This window comes from Nycticebus coucang, chromosome 4, assembly GCF_027406575.1.
Source record: "Nycticebus coucang isolate mNycCou1 chromosome 4, mNycCou1.pri, whole genome shotgun sequence".
NCBI classification, from domain to species: domain Eukaryota; kingdom Metazoa; phylum Chordata; class Mammalia; order Primates; family Lorisidae; genus Nycticebus; species Nycticebus coucang.
The window spans coordinates 125,206,783-125,230,569 of record NC_069783.1 but is presented as its reverse complement, the minus strand read 5'-3'; the positions used below and the strand labels follow the sequence as shown (position 1 = coordinate 125,230,569).

Sequence of the window (23,787 nt, the reverse complement as noted above, 5' to 3'; positions counted from 1 at the left end):
CTCAGATCCTTTGACATCTGTGTGCTTATTGGAAAAGACACTGATGCTGTCTGTAATTGAAGAGCACAGGAAAGAGGAAGGCAGGAAGGGAGATAAGCAAATCGAATTGGGGGCCCTGCTGCCAGTCAGTGCCTGGACAATTGGCCAAGGAGGTTCCTGCCCTTTCCTCGTGGGCACAACTCTTGTGAGATCAGAGCCTAGTCCCCTCCTGTTGCTTTTGTTGCCCCTGGGCATAACTGAGATAGAAAAGGCTGACCCAGAGCTCTGTGATCTGACTTTGGACTGTGCTGCATTTTGTTTCGTTCTGTTTTTTAATTACTAAATGCATCTTTTAGACAAACGTGCTGCGTTAGGCCATGGGCAACGTGACCTTGGACCTGTTGATCACACTCCCAGGGCTTGTGTTCCCCCCATTGTAAAGCAGGGGGTCAGATGAAGTGAACTTAGAAAGCCATCCAGTTCTGACCATCTATGATGATAATGTCGAAAGCTCAGTTTTGAGGGGGAAGAGGTGGCCCAATCTGGACCTCCCTCCTCTTTTTCCTATAAAGTGGGGATCAGAGTAGCCTGACTGCACAGGGCTGTAATGGGATCTGGTCACCACATGTGGCCTAGAATGTGACCAGTGAACCAGAAATGGCTGCAGTTCACCTCTCTGGAATCCAAGGTTAGGCTGGACAGAAGAGCCAGGGGTGTGTGTTCAGGTGAGCTGTTGTGGCCTCTAAAGGTGACTGGAGAAAGTGATGGCAGAAAAAGAAAGGGGAAAAACTGAGGGGAGAGGGAAAGTCCATTCCTCCTCCCCTATCTCAGGTGAAAGTAAGACCAGACCTTAGGCTGCTCTCAGCTGGCCAGAGTCCCGGTGTCCCATATAGGACCTGGCAGCCCCTGGGACTGAAGCCTGTTTATCTCACCTGCTCAGGACCTTCCCTGCTAATAAATATTTGACTTTCTAATCATGGTGTTAATATATAAACTTTTGACAAATATAGGCTGTGCAGAAGCCCCAGAGAGCCACCAGACCCAGTGGGGTTGTAAGGGACTGAGTCTTATCTGTATCCAAGGGACTAAAGTGGGTGGAGTTGAGGCAGCTAATCCAGGAGGCAGACGTGAACTCCCACCCTCTTCTGCTGGACCTTGGGTAAGTGAGGTGGCATCTCCCTGCCTCAGATTGCACCTCTGCGGCTGAGAACAGCATGCCCCACTGGCCCTTCTCCCTGTGACCTCGTAAGGAGTTGAGATGGGTCCAGATCAAATTCTAGCTGTGACATAAATGGGGCGTGTGCATGGTCTCAGGCAGGTAAGTGACTGCAACTCAGTTTTCATTGCTATGACACAGGAATAAGAGAAGGAGAGAGCCCCCAGGGCTTGGCAGCCAATTTAAACATATAGCCTGACCATTCCCAGGGGGTGGGAGCCCCTTCCCACCAACATCCTTACCAACAAGGAAACAAGAAGTTCCTTGATCCGGATGGCTCATCTTCACTGGTGAGCAGCTTTGGAGGGCTTGTAACCCCTCAAGATCAGATAGTGGCTTTTCCCCAATTCCCATCCTGTCCCTCCCTACAGCCTCCCACAACCCTGACAGGCTGGAGGTACTGCCTGACTGAACCATGGCCCTGCCAGCATTCCTGCAGGTACCACTGCTTCCTCCAACATGGATAAAATACGGAAGAGACAAAGCAATTTAAAATTCCAATGAAATTAAAAACAAATTGTGGGCCACACAGCAGATTCAATTATGAAGCTGTTACTGAGTGCAGCCTGAGGGATGGAAGGAAGGTCTGGTGCTACCCCTGCTGTGGGAACTGAGCCCAGGATAAGACAGAGGCCCAGAGATGAAGGGCCAGAAGAGAGTAAGATGGATTTAACCCCCATGTATGATTTGGTAAATGAAAATAAGCTCTGAGCCAACTAGGAAGGCTGGCTGCTTCCTTCACCTATCACAGAGCATCCAACCTGGATCTGCTATCAACAGCCTGAGAGTTGATGGGGCATGGTGGCTCATGCCTGTAATCCTCGCACTGTCGGAGGCAGAGGCAGGAAGATCACTTGAGCTCGGGAGTTTGAGACCAGCCTGAGTTAGAGCAAGAATAAGACTTTAGCAAGATAGTGGATATACATGAGATCAGTGTACAAAAATTGAATTGTGTTCTTCTACAACAGAGGTTGACACCCTTTTTCTGTAAACAGCAGATACTTTCAGCCTTGTGTGATGGTCTCCATTGTAACTTACCAGCACTCCCACTTTTGCACAAATACAGCCATTTACAAAAGCAAGCAGCAGGCCAGTGGTTTGCTGGCTGCTGCTCTCCACTAACAACACAGAGTTTGAAAATACATTTTTACACAGATACTGTCACAATGTTTTATAACAGTTTTATTGAGATACAATTCATATACCATACCATTCACCCATGTAGTAGTTTTTAGTATATTTGGAGTCATGCAACCATCACCACTCTGAAATTCAAAAACATTTCCATAACCCCAAAAAAGAAACCACAAACCCATTGGTAATCACTTCTCATTTCTGCCCAGTCCCCTCCGCCCCAAGAGACCCTCTGGGGTTGCCTATTTTGGACATCTCATGCAAATGTACTCATGAATGTATGGCCACTTATAACTGGCTTCTTTCACTTAACATTTTTAAAGCTCACCTATGTTGTAATATGTATTAGCATTTCATTTTTTATTGCCAGATATTATTCCATTATAAGGATATATCATGCTTTATTTATCTGGCAATAAAAATGAAATGCTAATACATATTACAACATAGGTGAGCTTTAAAAAGAAGGGTTTGCATGGCCCTAGGTTATGAAGATGTACTCCTGTTGGGTTTTTTGCTCTAAGAGCTTTATAGTATTAGTTCATCCACTTAGGTCTAGACATTTTGAGTTAACTTTCATATGTGGTATGAAGAAAGGATTCAACTTCATTCTTTTGCATGTGGAGGTCTATTTGCCCCAACACCATTTGTTGAGGCTAATCTTTCCCCTATTGAGTTATTTTGGAATCCTTAGTGAAGATCAATTTAGGATTTATTTCTGGGTGTGTTATTAATCCTCATCTGTGTGTCTAGCCTTATGCCACACTGTCATGATTATTGTAGCCTTATAATATGTTTTGAAATCAAAGTATGAGTCACCAACTTTATCCTTCTTTTTCAAGATTATTTTGGCTATTCTGGGTTCTGGGAATTTCAGGATCAGCTTACCAATTTCTGCAAAACATCTAGCTGAGATTTTTTTTTTTTTTTGAGGGGGGTGCAGACAGGGTCTTGCTCTGTTACCCAGGCTAGAGTATGATAGTATCATCATAGCTCACTGAAGCCTCAAACTCTTGGGCTCAAGTGATTATCCCACCTCAACCTCTACAGTATCTGGGGCTATGGATATGTGCCACCAGACCTGGCTTATTTATTTTATTTTTTGTAGGCTCAGGCTCTCAAGCCAGCTGAAATTTTGATAAAGATTTGCAGTGTGTCTGCAGACCAAGTTAGGGAGTATTGCCATTGTAATATTTAGTCTTCTAATCCTATTTATTTAAATAAATTTTCAACAATGTTTTACAATTTTCAGATCATAAGTTTTGCTCTACTTTGTTAAATTTATTGCTAAGTATTTTATTCTTTTGATGCTGTGTAGATGGAATTTCCTAATTTAATTTTGGATTATTCTTTGTGAGTCTATAGAAATATAGTTAATTTATATATATATAAATTAACACACACACACACATGCAATTTATATATATAAATACACACACACACACACATATGCAATTTTGGCTGGGGCCGGGCTTGAACCTGCTACCCCTGGTGTATGGGGCTGGCGCCCTACTCCTTGAGCCACAGGCAGTGCCCTAATTTTTGTATATTAATCTTGTATCTGACAACCTTGCCGAATTTACTCATTCTAACAGTTTTTTAGTGAATTTCTTAGGATTTTCTATGTAAAAATTATAAGTTAGGTAAAATAGAAACAGAAAAGGTCATGGCATCTGTGAATGGAGATGGTTTTACTTCTTCCTTTCTAAAATAAACTCTTTTTATTTCTTTTTCTTGTCTAATCACTGTAGGTAGAAGTGTCAAGAGCAGACATCTTTGTCTTAGTCCTGAATTTAGAGGGAAAACATCCTGTCATTTAGCACTAAATGTGATGTTAGCTGTGGATTTTTCATTGTTTTTTGAGAATTTTTATCATGAGGGATATTGATTTGGCCAGTATTTTTTCAGTGCCTGTTGGGATGATGTGATAGTTGTCCTTTATTCTATCACTAATTACATTAATTGATTTGGGGAACCAGCTTTGCAATTCCTGGAATAAGTCCCACTTGGTCATGGTATGTAATCGTTTTTCTGTGTTGCTGGGTTTGGTTCACTAGTATTTTGTTGATTTTTTTTTTTTTTTTTTATCTATATTCATACGGTCTGTAGTTTTGCCTGTGTGTGATAGATATCTTTGTCTGTTTTTGGTATCAGGGTAATACTGACCTTACAGAATTATCTTGCAAGTATTTCCTCCTATTTTTTTGTATAGTTGTGAAGAATTGGCATTAATTCTTACTTAAATGCTTGGTAGAGGCTGGGACCATGTCTAATACCTGTAATTCTAGGACTCTGGGAGGCTGAGGCAGGAGGTTTGCTTGAGGCCAGGAGTTTGAGACCAGCCTGAGCAAGAATGAGGCCCTGCCTCTACTAACAATAGAAAAATTAGCCAGGAGCCAGGGTATGTGCCTATAGTCCCAGCTACTTAGGAGGCTGAGGCAGGAAGATTGCTTGAGCCCACGATTTTGAGGTTGCAGTTATGACAATGCCATGCACACTAACCTGGGCAACAGAGTGAGACTCTGTTGCTAAAAAAGATGCTTGGTAGAATTCATTGGTGAGGCCATTTAGGTCTAGGCTCTACAGTAGTGTTTTGATTGCTGATTCAATCTCTTTGTTATAGGTCTATTCAGATTTTCTGTTTCTATTTCACCTAAGTTATAATGCTATTACAATTTACTAAGGAGACTAAAATAAATTGACAAAAAAGCTAAATGGCTTTTATGGTGAAAAATATAAGATTATTCAATGATATTTTTTAAAGACCTGAATAAACTTAGAAATATGTCAGATGTATAGACAGAGGTTCAAATGAAAATAATTCATTCTGGTCTCTACATCACAACTGTGTGTGTATAACTTGAAAAGCTGACTTTGAATTGATAAGTACAAAGAGGACAAGAATGGCCAAGGCACTTTGACAAAGAAACATAAAGGTGAGAAGAGGGCTGACAGAGGGAGCTAAGAGACAAAGCAGAACCTAAAAATGGATCCACACACACCTAGGGCTCAATGTAGGAGAAAGTGGGGCTTGCAGATCCCTGCGGATCCACGTGTAGCACTGAGACACTGGAGCCCTTCCTCACACCATCTACAAAATGAGAGAAAAGACAAGTTGGATCACACTAAAATTGGTTTACCATTAATTAAAAAAAAAAGTCAAGACAAGCCACAAATTGAGAGGGGGTTTCTGCAGCTCTTATGAGGGACCCACACCCAGAATAAAGAGCCTCGGATATGGATGTAGAAAGACAGAAACAGGAGGGATGGGCAGGAGGGGCAAGACTCAGGGACAAATGGAGAGGGACAGGCTGGGACAGCAGAGGTGTCAGACCCACACAGGTGTGGATGGAGACAGACAGGAGTAGGTATGTGACCAGAAGGAGGCAGGGATGAGGCCGGGAAGCAATACCAAGGCACCCACAACAAGCCAGGGTGCAAGGAAAGAGTGAGGTGTGGTCTCCTAAAGATAGGGAGCAGGCAAGGGAAACTGAGGCACCAGTGAGGGAAAGGGAAACCAGGTTGGGAAGGGATTACTACCCTCCACAAGTACACTATGGGAAGTTACCTACAGGTACACTTCAGCCACTCTAGGGCCAGGGCTCAGCTGTGCTTGGAAGCACCAGCCTGTCTTTGTGTGAGATGTCCCTGGATGTCTGAGCATATGTATGCCCGCACAGGGTTAAAAAGCAAGAGAGGCAGGACCCTTTGTGCAATGCCCAACAATAACCCCTACCCTCCCTGCCTGTTCCATCCAAGAAGGCTAGGATGGCAGCTGGCTTTTCCTGAGCACCTTCTGTGTCCCAAGCCATCTGACATGCATTCTCTTATTTAATCATCCTTACCCTCTCCTGCTTGCCCCCCAGAAACAGAGGCCAAAGAACTGTAGGCACTTCCCTAAAGTCCCCCAGCTGACATCTAGGGTACATGGATACACCCCAGGTCTGACCCCCAAGCCACCCCTGGCCAGTGGGCCAGACTGGGGCTCAGAAATAGCCAGGAAGGTACTAAGCAGCCACCTCCACCTGCCCCCCCCACATCTCTGCCAGTGGAGGCCAGAGGACAGCCACATCTGTCCCAGCCCAACCACCTTCCCTGCCCCCACTCCTGGTCGACCTCATTAGGGATTCTGCCCGTGCCACCAGCTAATTAGTGTCATGTTAATTGAGCATTCAGGAGGCTGCCACCTCCAAGGGCAGAATGTCACAGAGAAGGGGAATGCAAATGGGGAACAACTCCTCCCTGCAGGCTGGGGCCAGACCCTGTCCCTGGGGACCCCTTCTGTCCTGGGGAGGCCTTGGGCACCTCTTGCTCCCCCCATTTCAACACAGATAATAACCTGTGTAGACAGAGTCTGTCACAGCATGAAAAAGATGACGTTGATTGAACACCCCCCTTCTCCCCCCCTTCTGTGGGAAGAACAGTTATAATAGCTCCGTTCAACTGTCCAAAAAACTGAGGTCCCCCAAGGGGGCTGCCACTTAGGGGCCTGTCCAGGGAGTCAACAGGGTTGTGGGACCAAAGGGCAATGCAGAATGTACCTCTGGTGTTGGCAGAACCCAGTTCTAAGCCTGCTGTTCATCACTCCTGGGCCTGGGACCTTGGACAGGTAGCCCACTCTCTCTCTAAGCCTCAGTCTGCTCATCTGACTACTGGCAACAACCCCAGAATGCTCCTTACAGGGTGGTAAGGGCTAGAGAAAGTGAGCCTCTTCCGGGATGCAGCCTGTTCCTGCTGGGCAGTTCCCAGAGGGGCTGGCTCATAACTACAGTAGGTGCCTGGGGTTCAATCAAGAATCCAGGACAGCATGGGACCAGGACTTCTGGGCTGCCGCTCCATCTCTGCCTCCCCTTTGATGACGTACATCACATGTTTTATAGTGCAGAGAGTACGGCAGTGACTTGAATAGCCCCAGGACATGCCCACCCCTTCCTTCCCACACAGATGGGGCACTGAGGTTCAATGGCCCACCCAAGGTCACCTGCAGCAAGTGGCAAAGCTGGGCTCCAAGCCCCTGTGACCTGACTCCATCCTGAGGCTGAGCTTCTCACTGGTCCCTGTGGTGCCCCACCCATATCACCCCCTCCTCACAGCTTCTGGAAGGCAGTGGAGCAGCGGAGGCCCGCTCTGGAATCTCCCTGTAGCAACATTAAATCCACTCAAAGGGTTGGTTTTAATTGGCTTAATATACTCGTTAATAACCACGTCTATTTAACACACCTGTAAAAAGCCCATAACATTAACTTAATGGCAGCGACAGCTCACCCAGCACTTCTAGCCAGGCTTTTAAATTTCCCGACAAGCCTTTAATGGAGGCCACGGCAGCAGGGGCAGAGCAGGGGAAAGGGCGGCCCAGTCTACAGAGTGAGGAGGGCACTGTGGTTTCTGCACACCTAAGTCCAGATTCTCAGGACTGTCCAGCGGCCCTGCAGCCTCTCAAAGGCCTCTGAACAGGTTTCCCTGACCTTGAACTGCCACTCACTTCCCTGAGCACACTTATATCAGGGTGGTAAGAAAGAACAGTGTTGGCTCTCAGAGGTCTCCACATCTAGCCCAGGAGACAAGTTCACAGACAGCTACAGCACAAGGGTCCTGAAGGGCCCTCAGCTGAGATGTGGAGGAACAGAGGTAGGTAGGGGTGTGTGACAACACATCTCATTGCCTTCACCTGGTGCACGCCCCTACTGTCCACAGGCCTGTGGTAAGCCAAACATGCTGCCCCTGCTTCATGGGTGATCCCACCCTATCCCCAGATTCGCCACTTTGGATCGGGTTCTAGGACTGGAAGATGAGGCACTTCCCATGGGGGCGTGGATCAGGGAGACAGATGGATGTAGACCAGGTGAGCAGGATGCAGTGCTTAGGCCTCTAAAGGACCAGTGAGATTTTGCTTATCAAGGGAAGAAGGCGTGTCTGCATGCCAGAGCAGGCATGAATAACAGCGTCTACTACAATGCATGGTGACTAAGGGCAGGACCTCAGGGAAGGCGGATTACCGGGACTTCAATCCTGGCTCACAGATCCCTTCTCTGCCACCAAATGTCTCAAACTGGTGGACTGTTTGGGCCACATCCTGCCCATCCAGTGTGATTTGCCTGCTCAGTGTTCCAGCATTATTTTAAGTATGAACATTCTGGGCCAGGCTCACACCTATAATCCTAGCAGGCAAGGGCAGGTGGATCGTCTGGGCTCAGGAGTTCAAAACCAGCCTGAGCCAGAGTGAGACCTCGTCTCTAAAAATAGCCAGGCATTGTGGGCATCTGTAGTCCCAGCTACTTGAGAGGCTGAGGCAAGAGAATGGCTTAAGCCCAAGAGTTTGAGGTTGCTGTGAGCTATGACGCCATGGCACTCTACCAGGAGCAACAAAGTAAAACTGTCTCAAAAAAAAAAAAAAAAAAAAGAATATTCTCAGTAGTACTGCCCTCCCTGCCCACCTGTCCTCTGTAGGGATTTGCATTTGCAGACCCTGAAGATTTGGCCCAGTGCCTGGCCCAGAGGGAACACTCAATAGAGTGACATGTGAGAGGAGGCCCCAGGGACCCTGTGAGTACATCTAGGGGGCATGGGGAAAGGGAGGGTTGCGGAGAGAGGTCAGATGGCTGCAGGTGGCCAGGGATTCAAATGCCCCCTTGAACAGCTCAGACTTCACATAGGTAGGAGCTCAGCGGAGAATTTTACAGAGAGGGGCAGCTGGGAACTTGGAGGTAGTAGAGGGGCATCAACGTAATCGCCCATAACAACATGGCAGCCACAGTGAGGAGGCACCAACTCAGGCCAGCCCTTCACACTCCTCACAGAAACCTTCCGAGGTCAGCAGCAGCATTAACCCATTTTACACAAGAGAAAACTGAAGCTCAGTGAGGGACAGCTGCAAACCTGAGACCACATAGCCAATGTGTGCCAGAACTGGGATTTGAACTAGGTCTCAGAGCCCACATTCCACCTCCACCACCCCTTCCCCAGGGGCCCTAAGGCTGCCCACCTTGGCCTTTCTGCTCTGCCTGGGAGCAGACACTGCCACACAAGGTTGATTGAGGAGCCAGCAGTCTGATCAAGGCCAAGGGAGTAAGAGGATGCTTTGATGCAGATGTTAAGGGCACTGTCCCAGGCTGGAGGCAGGACCAGGGAGGGGAGGGAGCTGTGTACCCCTTCCTCATCCTAAATCAATACACAGTCAGGGCCAGCGATTACAAAAAAGCACAGAGAAGAAATAAAATAGCCTCACCATTCCATAATCTACCACCATCTTCCTATGGCAGCCCAGTGTTAGCATTTAGGGCTTGTTTCTCGAAGTCTTGGCCCTACTCCCTTGGAGAGGGAGGCAGAGGGCCTGAGAGGGCTAATCTTGGACAGCCTGCTTCAGAGCCCCTCTTCCCATATGCCTGTCCCATATTTGTCCTACATGTCATCAGAGTTTCCCCGAGCCTCACCTTTAATATCTGGCAAGTCCTGCTGCTACTGAGGCCCTCTGGGGTACTCTCAGGGCTTCCTCCCACCCAGCAGCCCAAGGGTCTCCCCTTGGCTCTGAACCCTCCAATGTGGAGCAGACACCCAGGTCCCAATAGTGGCCCGAGACGCATGGGTCCGCACGGTGTGCCCATCTCTCCCACCTGTCTCCTGCCACCCCCAGGTATGCCAGACCCTGCGTCTTTGCTGTCCCTGCTACCAAGGCCCTCTTTCATCAGGCATCCACAAACCTCGTTCCCTCACCTCCTTCCCAGCTGTACTCAGAAACCGTCTATCAGAGAAGACTTCACCACTGACCCCTGAACCCCGTCCTCACAGCCCCCCATGCTCTGCTGTGGTGCTCACTGCCTATAGGTTTGTAACAAACTACCCCAAAACTTTGCAGTGTCAAAGAGCCATTTATCATGCTGAGGGACAGAGCACAGTGGGGATGGTGCATCTCTGCTCCATGGGTGTGGGGGTGCTCACGCACACATCCGGCACTTGATGCTGGCCCCAGCTTCCTCGGTTCCAGAGCTGGGATTTGAACTAGGTCTCAGAGTCCACATTGTACTTTCACCTGAGCACACTGCAGGTGGAAGCCACTTTGCCTTTGACAACCTAGCTGCGAGAGTCACAGTACCACTTCCACCACATCTTATTCAACAGAATCAAGTCACTAACCACAGGCCCCCTCCCTTGCTCCACGTTAACCCCATCCTCACCACTGCTAAGCACCCTGCCCCAGACCGCTGGCTCACCCAGTATCCCCCCATGGGGCCTATTCCTCTGTCACTGTATTTACCAAAATAGGACTGACTGTGCGATCATACTCAATACTTGTGGTGGGCCCACTTCAAGGGAGATCCTGGAGCCTTTACCAGGCTGGGGTCAGGAGCCTAGGTGGCACCCCAAGCCACCTCCACTGTACTCTGGCAAAATAGGTCAGATTTAAGGCACCCAGAGCTGGGCTCAGGAGAAAAGTCCTTCACAGAACAAGGTGTAAGGCGGGTACTGCAAACCCAAAGGCTTCCACGGGCCACCAGGGCACCATGACCAAAGGCTTGAGATCAGGGCCTCTGGAAACCTGGAGGTCCATGATCCACCTGAAGGCACTGAAGAACACTGAACCCACACAGGTCTCTAGGAGAGGCTGGGCTCACGGCTGCCATCTGGCAGTTGCCAGGAGCAAGGGAGAAGCCAAGGGCAGGAGAGAGAAGTGCCCAGCTGGGTGCCTTTGATGAGTCAGCTCGAGGCTGACTATGGTTTCTTCTCAGCACCATCCTCATTCTACAGAAGAGGGAGAACCTTGGGGTGGGGTGAAAAAGACCTAGAAGGCAGACTGGGTCCAAATCCCAGCTCCACCTTCTGCTGGTTGTGTGCTCTTAGGAAACTGAGCTTCCATTTCATCTGTGAAACAAGAGCCTGAGTTAGCTACTGCTCTGTAACAAGCAAAACTCCAAAACCCAGTGGCTTGAGACTGCAGTAATCATTTAGAGCAGTGGTTCTCAACCTTCCTAATGCTGTGACACTTTATTACAGTTCTTTTTTTTTTTTTTTTTTTGCAGTTTTTGGCCGGGGCTGGGTTTGAACCCGCCAACTCCAGCATATGGGACTGGCGCCCTACCCCTTTGAGCCACAGGCACAATCCTAATACAGGTCTTCATGTTGTGGTGACCCCCAGCCATAGAATTCTTTTTGTCACTACTTCATGAAGTTGCTCATCTTCATGAAGTAGCAACAAGAATAATTTTATGGTTGGGGGTCACCACAACATGAAGACCTGTATTAAAGGGTTGCGGCATTAGGAAGGTTGAGAACAACTGATTTAGAGTGTCTCTTATGATTTCTGTGCCATAAGCATTTAGGAGCAGCTTAGCTGGATGGTTCTGCTCAGGTCCCTCAGGAGGTTGCAGTAAGGATATCAGCTAGGGCTGCAGTCTTATCTGAAGGCCTGGCTGAGGCTGGAAGATCAGCTTCCAAGAAGGCTTACACCACTGTGGGCTGGAAGCTGCAGTTCATCTCCACGTGGGCGTTCTCCTGCACGGGCTGCTCTAGTGTCTCCACATGGCATTGGCTCCCACAGGGCAAGTGGTCCAGGAGAGAACATGAGGAGGAAGCTGCAGTGTCTTTTATGCCTGAGCCCCGGAAGCCATACTCTTTCACTTCCACTATATCTTGCTGGTGACACAGGTCAGTCCTGTTTGATATGGGTCCCAGGGACCGTACAAGGGTGTGAACACCAAGAGATGTAAGAATCATTGGGGGATGACTGGAGGCTGGCTGTCAAACTTGTCTATTTCCTCATCTGTAAAATAGGGATCCCACCTCTCATGGTTGCTGGGTCCTCCAAACAAGAATCACCAAGAAAAGCCATGGGCATGGAGCCTACCATATACTAAGCTATATATAAGCTATACTGAGCTCACCAAATGAGCCTCTGTGTTACAGCAATACTGCCAGATCCAACAGAAGCTGAAGGGACCACGTCACCCACCATAAGCCCTGTTGACCAGATGGGAGCGAGCACCCCTTCTTTCAGTGAATTGGGACTATGAACAGGCATGCCTTTTTCTTTTCTTCTTAAGGTTTTAAACACCTAATTTATTCCATCTATTAGATAGATTTTGTAGATTTAATCATTTTCACAGTTGGTGGCTCATTGGATACTCAAGATAAACTCCAAATGAAAGTATAATGGTGAGGACAAATGAGTTTTCACACCACAATGGCAGAAACTTTCTTGGAAAGAGAGTTTAAGAGGAACAAAAATACATACAGATATAATTTTTTTCCCCGGCAGCTGCTTTTGCTGACTCTAGTAGGTTACCACAGTTAATTTCACCAGTTTTGTTCATCTGTAAAATTGCATAAAAGTGACATTTTTGTGCTCATTATAGCAACTGCTGATTTATGGCTGGTAAATGAAGAGCTGGTCCCTTTTTTGCGGGACTCTCCGAGTGGCGCTAAGTGCCCATGAAATTGCTTGTATAATGTAGTTTAAATCCAATCTCAGAGAAAGATTCCCCCGTTGGCCAAAGTGACATTTCCATTCTCTACACCGAGTTTATTTTAGGCTACTTAAAAGGGGGCTGCCCCAGGCAGACTCAAGATGGGTTGTGGCCAGCTCCATCTGCCCAGCCTAGGTCAGGCCTGAGTGTCCCAGCCTCCTTGGGGTGCTTGGTGCCACCTACTTCTTCCTGCCCACCTCAGAGTGAACCTTCAGAGGGGAATGGGCTTTCTAAATCACAGGCCTGGCCTACCCCACCCTGCTTAAAACCTTCAAAGGCTGCCCAGTGCCCAAGGGCAGGCAAGGCTCCTCTACCCAAGTCCTGTTGACATCTGGGCTAGACAGTCCTTTGTGGTGGGGACTGTCCTGTGCATTGTGGAAGGTTCAGGCACATCTTAGGCTCCTACCCTGTAGGTGCCAGGAGCACCAGTACCACTAGTGGTGGCAGCCAAACACGGGTCCAAATGTAGCCAATGTGACTGTGGGAGAACCTCTGTCCTGCAGTGAAGAGGATTTCCTTGCTCTGGCCCAAGGACCTCCCAGGCCACCTGTTTCAATCTCCTGTCCTTGGTAAGCCTGTCCTGGGCTCCTGCTCACTCAATCTTGAAACATTTACAGTTCCCACACAGACATACTTCTCACCTCCACACCTTTACCTGGGCTGTTCCCTCTCCCTAAAATCTGTTTCCCTCCTCATTACCTCTCACTGATGCCTTAGGACTTAACTGGGATGTTCTTCCTTCCAGAAAGCTGTCTGTGAAGCCCTGGCTGGGTCTCCCTATGTCCTCACACTGCCTGTGCCCCACCCCACCCACAACACGTATTTTAGTCAATTTAGCATTCAAGGGATTGAGGATGAGGCTCTGGGACATGTGGTGTGACCTTGTGATTAGCAGGGAGGCCTAGGGAAGGGATCAGGGTCTGCACTCCACCCCCAGACACGATGCCAGACCCACCTGTGCTGGTCAGGCTTCCCTCCAAGGAGGGCCCTTGCCCTGGGTAGATGGGGAGGGTGTCACCACCCCCATGCACAGAGCACCAGCTTCTGATACCTCCATCCACCACACATGACTAATGAGACCCTCCTAGGACTGTAGGAGGGGATGGTAGCAGCAGCCCCATTTTACAGAAGAGGAAACGGAGGCTCAGAGTGGTGAAGTGATGAAGCTCCTCCCAAGTCCCCCTGTGAGTCACAATCACCCAGCACCTACTGCTGGGCCCCTTGGCACTGTCATTCCTTGACACCACCCTACAGACCTGGCACGATCACCACCCCCATTCCACAGGTGGGAAAATAGGCTCAGCTGGGTGAACAGCCTACCCAGGGCCATTCCATCTGCTCATGGAGCCGCCCACCACCTTCCTCTCTCCATGGCCTCAGGGAAGCCCACGTGGTACACCTGGGAATGTTTTAGGACCAGGGAGGGACTTTGCATGACAGCAGCGGGTCTGCCCACCAGTGGCCCACGTCCCCTGGCAGGGCCAGTTCTACCCACTAACAGTAGGGAGAGCCAGCCTGTCATCCAGTGCACACCCTTTAGCCCCATGCTGACAGCTCACTAAAAAGACAGTGGCCTTATAGGTACCCAATAGACTCATGGAGGAGCCGTTGGAGCAAGCAGGGGCAGGGAGTGTAAACCTATCCTCACGTACTTCCCGACTGAGGTGATAACCAATAGCAGCAGCTCCCGGCAGCATGGCCTCCCCTGGCCCCAGGCCCCATGCCGCACTCTGTTCACATGGAGTATGCTTCACCAGCAGCAGTCGAGTAGGCCATGCTGGGGAAGCTGGGCACAGGGCTGGGCTTGGCCAGACTGGGGTGGGGAGATTAGCAGGCAGGCATCACCCCATTTTACAGGTGAGGAAAGGAGGCACCAAAGGATAAGGAAAGGGATAGAAGGAGCTAACACCCACCAGAGCCGTGAACAAGCAACAGACAACACCGAGCATCTTTGAGGGTGTGGAGCCACCAGAATACCTGTGCTCGGCAAGTGAGAGTATAGCCTGTCACGGCCTCTTGGGCAGACTGTTAGGCATTTTCTCCTAAAGCTAGGCAGAGGCCTCCCCTGTGACCCAGCAGTTCCACTCCAGAGTGTATCTTCAACAGAACTCAACTGCATGTGCCATTTGTGTTGGCTGCAAACAACCCAAATGCCATGAAGAGTAGAAAAATGAATAAACCAGGTGCAATCACACAATGATACCACACAGTAATGACAAAGACCAGACTTCTGCCACACACAGCTACCCGGCTGAAGCTCACATAGCATTAAGGACAGAGGCCAGATGCAGTGGGTATGTGTTGTAGAAGTCCATCCTACCACATACAAAAATCAGGCACAACAAGTCCACATGGGCAAAAGTCAGGATAATGGTAAACAAGGGCATGGTTAGGGACTGGCTGCGGGTACAGGGGAGCCTGCAGTAACATCCTGTCTCTCGGCGTGGATGTTATCCTTACAGGTGTATTCCTTCTGTGAAAGTTTCTTAAGCTTATGATGTGTGCAGTTTCCTTTTTGTGCTTTATCCATAAATCCAAGGTTTAAAAATGTATTAGACATGCAGGAAGGAGGAAGAGTGTGGGCCCTGCGGGAAGCAGCAGGGGTGTCCTCGGGGCCTCTGGTCAGTTCTCACCTGTGTTCTTGTCCTTGTGCAGGTGAGGCAGTGGCCAGCTCCATGCATTCCTCCCGCTACCCAAGCCCGGCTGAGTTGGATGCCTACGCCGAGAAGGTGGCCAACAGCCCACTGTCCATCAAGATCTTCCCCACCAACATCCGTGTGCCCCAGCATAAGCACCTCAGCCGCACTGTCAACGGCTATGACACCAGTGGCCAGCGCTATAGCCCCTACCCGCAGCACACTGCTGGTTACCAGGGCCTGTTAGCCATCGTCAAGGCCGCTGTATCCTCCTCCAGTGTGGCCACAACCACTGGGCCCTCCAAAAGCGTGCTCAAGAGTGTGGAGGGCAAGCGGACCAAGCTGTCGCCTGCTGCCGTGCAGGTGGGCATTGCACCCTACCCAGCGCCCAGCACTCTAGGCCCCCTGGCCTACCCTAAGCCACCCGAGGCACCTGCCCCCCCACCCAGCCTGCCCGCAGCTGCCACTGCTGCCTCCATCATCCCCCTGCCAGGCCGAGGCCTGCCCCTGCCGCCTTCCAACCTGCCCTCCATCCACAGCATCCTCTACCAGCTCAACCAGCAGTGCCAGGCCCCGGGCACCGCACCCACTGCCTGCCAAGGTGTGGCCATTCCCCACCCCAGCCCAGCCAAGCACGGCCCCATGCCCAGCTTCCCCAGCGTGGCCTATTCGGCTGCTGCTGGCCTGCCCGACTGCCGAAAAGGCACTGAGCTTGGCCAGGGAGCCACCCCAGCCTTGACACTCGCTGGGGCCACCAAGCCTGCAGGGTACACAGACTGCAGCCTGGATTACCTGCTGTGGCCACAGAAGCCACCTCCACCACCGCCCCAGCCACTGCGTGCCTACAGCAGTAGCACTGTGGCCAGCAAGTCCCCCGAGGCTTGCGGAGGCCGGGCATACGAGTGGGCCAGTGGATCACCCCTCAACTGTGGTGTGGGGCTGCCTGCCAGCTTCACAGTGGGCCAGTACTTCACAGCGCCCTGGAACAGCGTGCTGGTGACCCCAACCAGCGACTGCTACAACCCAGCGGCAGCGGCAGTGGCAGTCACTGATCTGGGGCCTGGGGCATCCCGGGAGCTGACTGGGCCTCCTGCAGATGCCCTGTCAGGCCTGCCCAGCAAGAGCGTGTGCAACACGTCGGTGCTGAGCAGTAGCCTGCAGTCCCTCGAGTATCTCATCAATGACATCCGGCCGCCCTGCATCAAGGAGCAGATGCTGGGCAAGGGCTACGAGACAGTGGCTGTGCCCCGGCTGCTTGACCACCAGCACGCCCACATCCGCCTGCCTGTCTACAGATAAGACCTACCCAGCGGACATGTGGACAGATGGGCAGGGCACTGCAGGGGGAGTCAAGCTGCAGAACGGGGTGGGTGGCTCTCAGGAGTATCCAACCAGCCCTGCCCTGTGCCTGCTGATCCCCACAGGGAAGCCAGGATGGCTGCTGCCTCAACACCCCAGATTGGTGGGGGTTGGCGGGGTGACCTCAAGCACCGAGGTCCTGCCCCACCATTGGCTGCCCCAGGAAATGGGGAGCGCCCAGGGGCAGCCACTGATGTCCACGCCTTCCTCCATCAAAGCTGGCAGAGACAGGGAGAGAGAAACCACTCAAAAACAAATAGTTCATTCCAGGTCTCCTGGGAGAGAGGTTCAGGCCAAGGCAGGATGCAGGAGGAAGTGAGACACTCCAGAGTCAGGGTGAGGGTTAGAGCAGACCCCAGGGGTCAGGCAGCTGTGTTTCCCCCAAACAACCTCCCCAGTCTCCTGGAAAAGGAGCAAAGAAAGGGGGCCTGTAGGAAGTCGTTGGGCCCAGAGTGTCTACCCATGAAACAATCCAGGTGAAAACCACTCCCTCAGACTTTCTTCCCACCTCCTACCCCCACCATTTCTTCCTAATACTGAGTCATGCAGCCATCCCTGTTCTCCAACCCTGGGCTATCATCTTGCCTCTTCCCTCCAATAGATTTTACAGGGCTTCTGGGCACAGTTGTGCAGGGTGTGCACTGCACAAGGGCACTTCATTCAAGGAGACGCCACTTGCATCCTAAACTTGTATATTTATTACAGTTTTCCACATTTTGAGGAAGGAGCACCATTTTCCTATTCGCACAAAGGCGCCATAGGGGCTAACAATGGGCTTACAATCTTAGATGCCATTCAGAGAGACCCTACCTTGCCTTCCTTGGGGGGTCTACTGAGAGCCAGTGAGGAGGCAACCTACCAGTTTTAAATGGAAGACCCAGTCTAACTGCTTTCCTGCAGATCCCCCTCCAAGGCCTGTCCCACACCTTTGAGGAGGGGAAGGTAGGCTGGAGCCACTCCTCCATGAAGCCCCAAGTCCTGGCCCCTCTGGCGCTCCAGAAGCGGTACTGTATCTCTCCAAGGCCTGTTCAAGCACTAAGTGCATTTACAAATCTCTGAGAATGTTTTTTTTATACTAAAATTGACCATTATATTCTACTGTGAGAAGTGCAGTCTGCACTATATTGTTTTAAAAACGAAGAGAAAGAAAAAAAAGGAAAACACAGATGGTGTCTCAGCTGTTGGATTGCTTCATAGCTCTTGTTTTCATTCGTTCTTCCTTCCTCCCTTAGGAGTAAAGTGGGCTGTCTCCTTTCCTGCTGACCAGAGCCCCCAAGGGAAGCAGGCCAGGGGCCTTCTTGTGCCCACCGTGCAGGAGGCACTCCACACTCACCCTTCATTTATTATTCCAGCTCTTTCGAGGTGGATACTGTCGTTTACCTTGTGTACATGTCATCACACAGGCTGATGGCCATTTGGTCTTGTCCAGCAATAGATCCCCAGAGTGGCAGAGACAGAACCAAACCTGGGCTCTCTGGCCCATTCACTCTATAGTACTGTGGTGGTCTGGGGATGACATCCCCCCTACCACCAATTTCCTTCCTGGCTCTTCCTCTGTACCTGCCATGCTCCAAGCTTCCACGGTGACAGTGAGGCTAAGGACAGGCCACAGTGACTGGTCAGCAGCCGTCTCCCTGGCCAACCTTATCCCAGCCAGGCCAGATAACCCCAGATACACACACACACACACACACACACACACTGTCCTGGTGCCTGGGGGTTTACAGGAGGCTACCCTGCCTCTGGGAGCTCAGTGCTTATCAGGCACTGACTATGTGCCAGGCATTTTTATATATACTGTATCTCGGTGCCTCACAACACCCAGGTGGTGGGGAAGTGGGGAGGTTGACAGCAAGAAACTTAAGATTCAGAGACATGAAGTAACCTGCCTGCAGTTACACAGCAAATTGCCAGAAAGCTGGGATCCAAACCCCACATCTGCCTTGTGTCCTGTCTCTGTCCTCACTTCCTCTTGCCTCTTCTCCCCTAGCCTGGCTGCTCAACATCTGAGCCAGGGGAACTGAGGGGGTCCCAGTCTGAGGCAGGTCACCCCTCCCATTCACAGAGCCCTGCCCAAGCAGCTGGCATGGTGAGGTCCAGGGCAGGGGAGGGGGCAATGGGGACACCTGGATTTGACCTACAGTGGTGTCGTCTACTTCCCTAGGACCAGGTCCCCAAGGCCAGCAGCACCTAGAGCCAGTAGTGTCCTCGGTCCTGGTTGCTGGATCTAGGACAGGTCCCCAGGCCCTTCTGAGCTAGGCCAATGAGCCTAGAGTATCACCCTAGCCCACAGGGAGCAAGAACCCAGGTGCTTCCGGGTGGTGAGCTGGGAAGCCTCCCCAATAGGGGAGACTGTGGGAATAGTTATAAATAGTATATAATGAGCAGAAATAGCACTTAGAAAAATGCCTTCCTGACCTCACTTGAGTCTCACAACAACCCTATCAGGTAGGAATAAAATAGTGCCCATTTTACAAATGAGGACACAGAAACTGAGAAACGGCCATAAGGAAGGTAAGAAGGTGGCCAGATGTTTTGGCATCAAGCCCCCCCTCCCTATCCAAGCCCCATCCCGAAGAGCCCAGCAGGCCCAGCATCTGGAGTGACCTAGACTTGGGTTCCAATCCCAACATCGGTACTTTGACCCTGAACCAGTCTGTCCCCAAACGGACAGCACCAGAACCAGAGACAAATTTAAGGAGACGAAAGCACAGTGTGAGTACTTGGGAGGGACAGGACAGTGTGGCCTAGGGCCAGGGTTAGGGCTGGGCTGTGGTCTGTGTCTCAGCTGTTCCCGAGGTCACTACTGGAGCCACCTAAGCACCAACTTTGTCACACACGTACCCACACACTAGCATCAGGAGAAGGGAAGAGGTGAGCCTGGAGCTACCTCTCCAGGTCAGGCCCCTCACGTTTGCAGACCTGAGCCAAGGACCCACCTATTATCTTGGAAAAACCTTTGTCCCCTGCAGCACGGCATCTGTGTACATGACATAGTCTGGGTCTGGGCTGGAGGTCCAGCCCTGTCCTAGCACTGACTGCCTGGGTGCCTTATCTGGGTTCCTTCTCCTTGGGCCTCAGTTTCCCCATCTGGGAACTAAGCTGGCTAACTTCAAAGGGTGATGCAGCATAGCACTCTTAGCAGTCACAACAGCCATTAGCAGATCACCCCGGAAGCAGAGACAGGGGACCTTACCCAGACATCAGATCTGCCCCAGAAGGATGAGCGCGGATTTGGGTAGAGGAACCGATACTAGTAGACATCTTTCCAGGGCGGCTCGTGTTTTCTTGACTCATTTCCCTGTCTTGACCTCACTCCCCTATTTCCAGGGAGGGGACACTGAGGCCAGTTCGAACTCTAGCTGTTCTAGCAAGCTGGATTAAAGCCCTTTATGCAATGACCTTTGATTACCACACCAATGAGGAAGGACAGGTGACCAAAGCAACATTACTACCACTGCCATAATCACCAAGAGCCCACAGTTAACTACAGGCAGACCGGACACCAGGCTCAGTGCTAAATGCTATTTGGTCCTCACAACCACTCAGCACAATAGAGGTGCTCACACCCACATTACAGACCAGGCTAATGAGACCCAGAGAAAGACAATCACTTTGTCCAAAGTCACACAGCTGAGGACAGAGAACAGCAAAGCAGTTGGGACAGAATACAGGCCCATCTGATTCAGAAACTGAACTCTTAACTGCACCGCTTTGCAGAAAATATAAAACTGTCAGCCCCCACAAGTGACCTGTTTGGCTCCAGAACTCAGGCCCCTGTCTGCCTTGACTTCTAAGTTCCTTTGATCTGAGAAAGGGACCTCTTCCCCCCTCTCTTAGCCTCACACCACATACAGCGGATCTGCCAATTATGGTAGCCAGGTGTGCTGGCTTAACCTCAACTATTATCATCACTTGGCTGATAGTCCCAGTATCAGAGACAGGGGACCTTACAGAGCTGTCAGAGCTGCCCCAGAGAGGTGAGAGCGCAGATTTGGGTAGAACTGATGTTAGTAGACACCTTTCCAGGGTGGCTCTATGTTTTCTTGACTCATTTCCCTGTCTTGACCTCACTCCCCTGTTTTCAGGGAGGGGACTCTGGGGCGAGTTGGAACTCTAGAATTTGACCTCAAAATAGCTACATCGAACTGCGCTGCTCAATTGCCAGGGCTGCAGTGTGGACCTGACGGTGGATTCCATGAGAGCCCATGTTTCACTGCACCTGCACGTCCAGGGTGCGCTGAAAGGACCCACACACTGCCCCGTGCTGGGCACTGGCAGGGGAAAGGTGTTCTGTTGTTATCACCTCCCTCAGCACCCCACTGTGGCAGGAGGGGAGGTAGGAAAACTGGTGTCAGTATTCCACTGACGCCACATGTGACCCTGGGCAACTTATGTGGCTTCTCTGAGCCTAAATCTCCAGAACCAAGATTCTGTCAAAGGGAGTGGTGGCGCCTGAAGGACTGAGATGGCATTAGGTAATGTGTGGTCAGGAGGATAAGGCAGATGAATCCTGCAAAGGGGAACACCCCCCACCCAGAGTGCAGGGGTACCTAGCAGTCTGAGGGTCACACGGGGGCATGTGGCCTGGGGAAGAGACCACCCCTCTCTGAATGATGTCTCTCAGCTGCAAACTGAGGCTAATATTTTAAAGTATATACCTTATGGCAGTGTTTTTCAACCTTTTTTTTTTTACCTTATGACACACTTGAACTTGTAGTGTACCACTGCATACTTGTTGAAAATCACTGCTTTATAGGGTTTAACTAAGAGATGGGCTCTCAAATCCCTTAGGGCAGTGGTTCTCAACTTTCCTGATGCCTTCCTAATACCGCAATCCTTTAATACAGTTCCTCATGTTGTGGTGACCCCCAACCATAAAATTAGTTTCGTTGCTACTTCATAACTGTAATTTTGCTACTATTATGAATCATAATGTAAATATCTGATATGCAGGATGTATTTTCATTGTTACAAAGGCGTCGCAACCCACAGGTTGAGAACCGCTGCCTTTAGGGAATGCAAAACCACTGAAAAGTAAATACACAATGAAGTTAAGTGTACGCTGTTACTGTCATCACCTAGTTCAGCTGATTTCCAAGTGGGTTTCCCAGTCAATAGAGTTTGAGAAACAGAAGCATTCCACACACCCCCACCCCCGGCTCCTTGGAAGTACACAAATCACGTAAACATGTTACAGATGGAAAAGTCCTGCAGGCAAGATGCCCCAATTTTAGCTTTAACCCAGAACTTCGCCAACTTTATCGACCACCTAAGTTTTTGTTTCTATCTATTAACACCCCAAGAAACTTCAGGAAATACTATGCCCTACCTCTTGTGCTGCAGTTGGGGGAACTGAGCCAGTCCCTCTCCTTGCTGGGCCTTGTTTTCCCTAATTGTAACATGAGGACTTACAATGTGGCCGAACACACTCCACCCATGAGTCATGGGGCCTCATTTCTGGAGCTGTCACATCCTTACTGGTCTTGGTCCACCATGTTGAACTAGGCACAAAGGAAGGGGAGGACCCTCAGGGAGAGGGATGAAACTCACAGTTGAGAAGTGGGGATGAGTACCCGAAACTTAAAACTGAGGTTCAAAGAGGGGAGGCAACTTGCCTGAGAGCACACAACAACTTGATCCCAAACCCTCCAGAGGCAGGTCTAGGCTACCTTCTCTCTTTCTTAGTGATGGGAGTGGAAGTATGTTCTGGGTCTCACAGCCTCAGAGTGCACCTAACTAGGAGCTCAAGTGAAGGCTTTTCCACCATGTGACAGATTTTGAGTTTCCCACTAAGGCCCCTGGGTGTGATCACAGCGGTCCCTGGTGGCCAATCTTTGGGATCTCAGCAGCCCCACCCTGGCAGACCAAGGGCAGGTCTATGGGATTCAGTGAGTGGCCCCCCGATTTGGGGGTGTGTGTGTTGAGAGCAAGGGAGACTCTCTAATGTCACTGTCTTTAGGTACTTCAAAGACCCTAAGCTGACATCTGCAGGTTTGAGCTTCAGGTGCTCCCTCAACCTGTCCTGTCCCTCCTTATCTGTTAGAAAACATTACAGCCTGCTGCTATGGAGAAATGGAACATGGGCATGCTTTGAAACGGCCAAAACCACAAAGTACAAAAAAGTTCCTGCCACCCCCTAGAAAGATTCTCTTTCCTAGGACAGAGGGTTCAAATCCTGGCTCCACCACACCCAAACATGTGTCCTTAGACATGGAAGTTTACTTCATTTGGTCTTACTTTCTCCATCTGCAAAATGGGGATAAAATAAAAATGTATACTTATAGTTGCATGTTGGGCCAAATAACGTAAAACTCTGGCTCAACTGGTTTAAATGAGGAAGAAAATTTATTATCTTGAATTATCTGGGGTAGGTGGTGGCCCAAGATTGGTCCTTTCAGCTGTTCAGTGGAGTCATCAGGTACCTATGTCCTTTTCATCTTTCTTTCTTTTTTTTTTTTTAGAGACAGAGTCTCACTTTGTTGCCCTCAGTAGAGTACCATGGCATCACAGCTCATGGCAACCTCCAGCTCTTGGGCTGAGGTGATTCTCTTGCCTCAGCCTCCTGAGTAGCTGGGACTACAGGCGCCCACCACAATGCCCAGCTATTTTTTTGTTGCAGCTTGGCCAGGGCTGGGTTTGAACCCACCACCCTTAGTATATGGGGCCAGTGCCCTACCCACTGAGTAACAGGTGCCGCCCCTTTTCATCTTTCTGGTCTGTTAAACCCCTCAGGGCCACAAGATGGATGCTGCAGTTGCAGGCACCACATCTGACAGTGATCAGCAAAGGAGAAGACAGTCCATGACTGTAGTTCTCTTACTTCCCCAGAGTCCCCACACACACTGACTTCCCCTCTTACCTGATGGTCAAGACACTGGGACCTGTGGCTAGCCCCATACCAATACCTAGTAATGAAAAGAGTTATGGTGGTTTGCTCAGGGAAGCCCTTGGCTGTGCAAAGCAGAATAAAAGCAGGTACTGTGACTAGGAGAGAGGAAACATG

At 50.3% G+C, this 23,787-nt stretch overlaps 1 protein-coding gene across 2 annotated transcripts in view; it reads left to right on the top strand.

The window, feature by feature from the left end:
* The window catches only part of FAM222A (family with sequence similarity 222 member A), a 57,233-nt gene extending 39,275 nt beyond the window's left edge, over positions 1-17,958 (top strand). The window contains exons 1-2 of one of the 2 annotated variants that reach the window (XM_053589838.1): positions 9,991-10,150; positions 15,442-17,958. In XM_053589838.1, the coding sequence (XP_053445813.1) occupies positions 15,462-16,721 (1,260 nt within the window). In that variant the 5' untranslated portion in view covers positions 9,991-10,150; positions 15,442-15,461 and the 3' untranslated portion in view covers positions 16,722-17,958. Of the gene's footprint in view, positions 1-9,990; positions 10,151-15,441 lie in introns of those variants that run through there. The other variant, XM_053589837.1, reaches the window with a different exon arrangement.
* Positions 17,959-23,787: the final 5,829 nt, after the last annotated feature.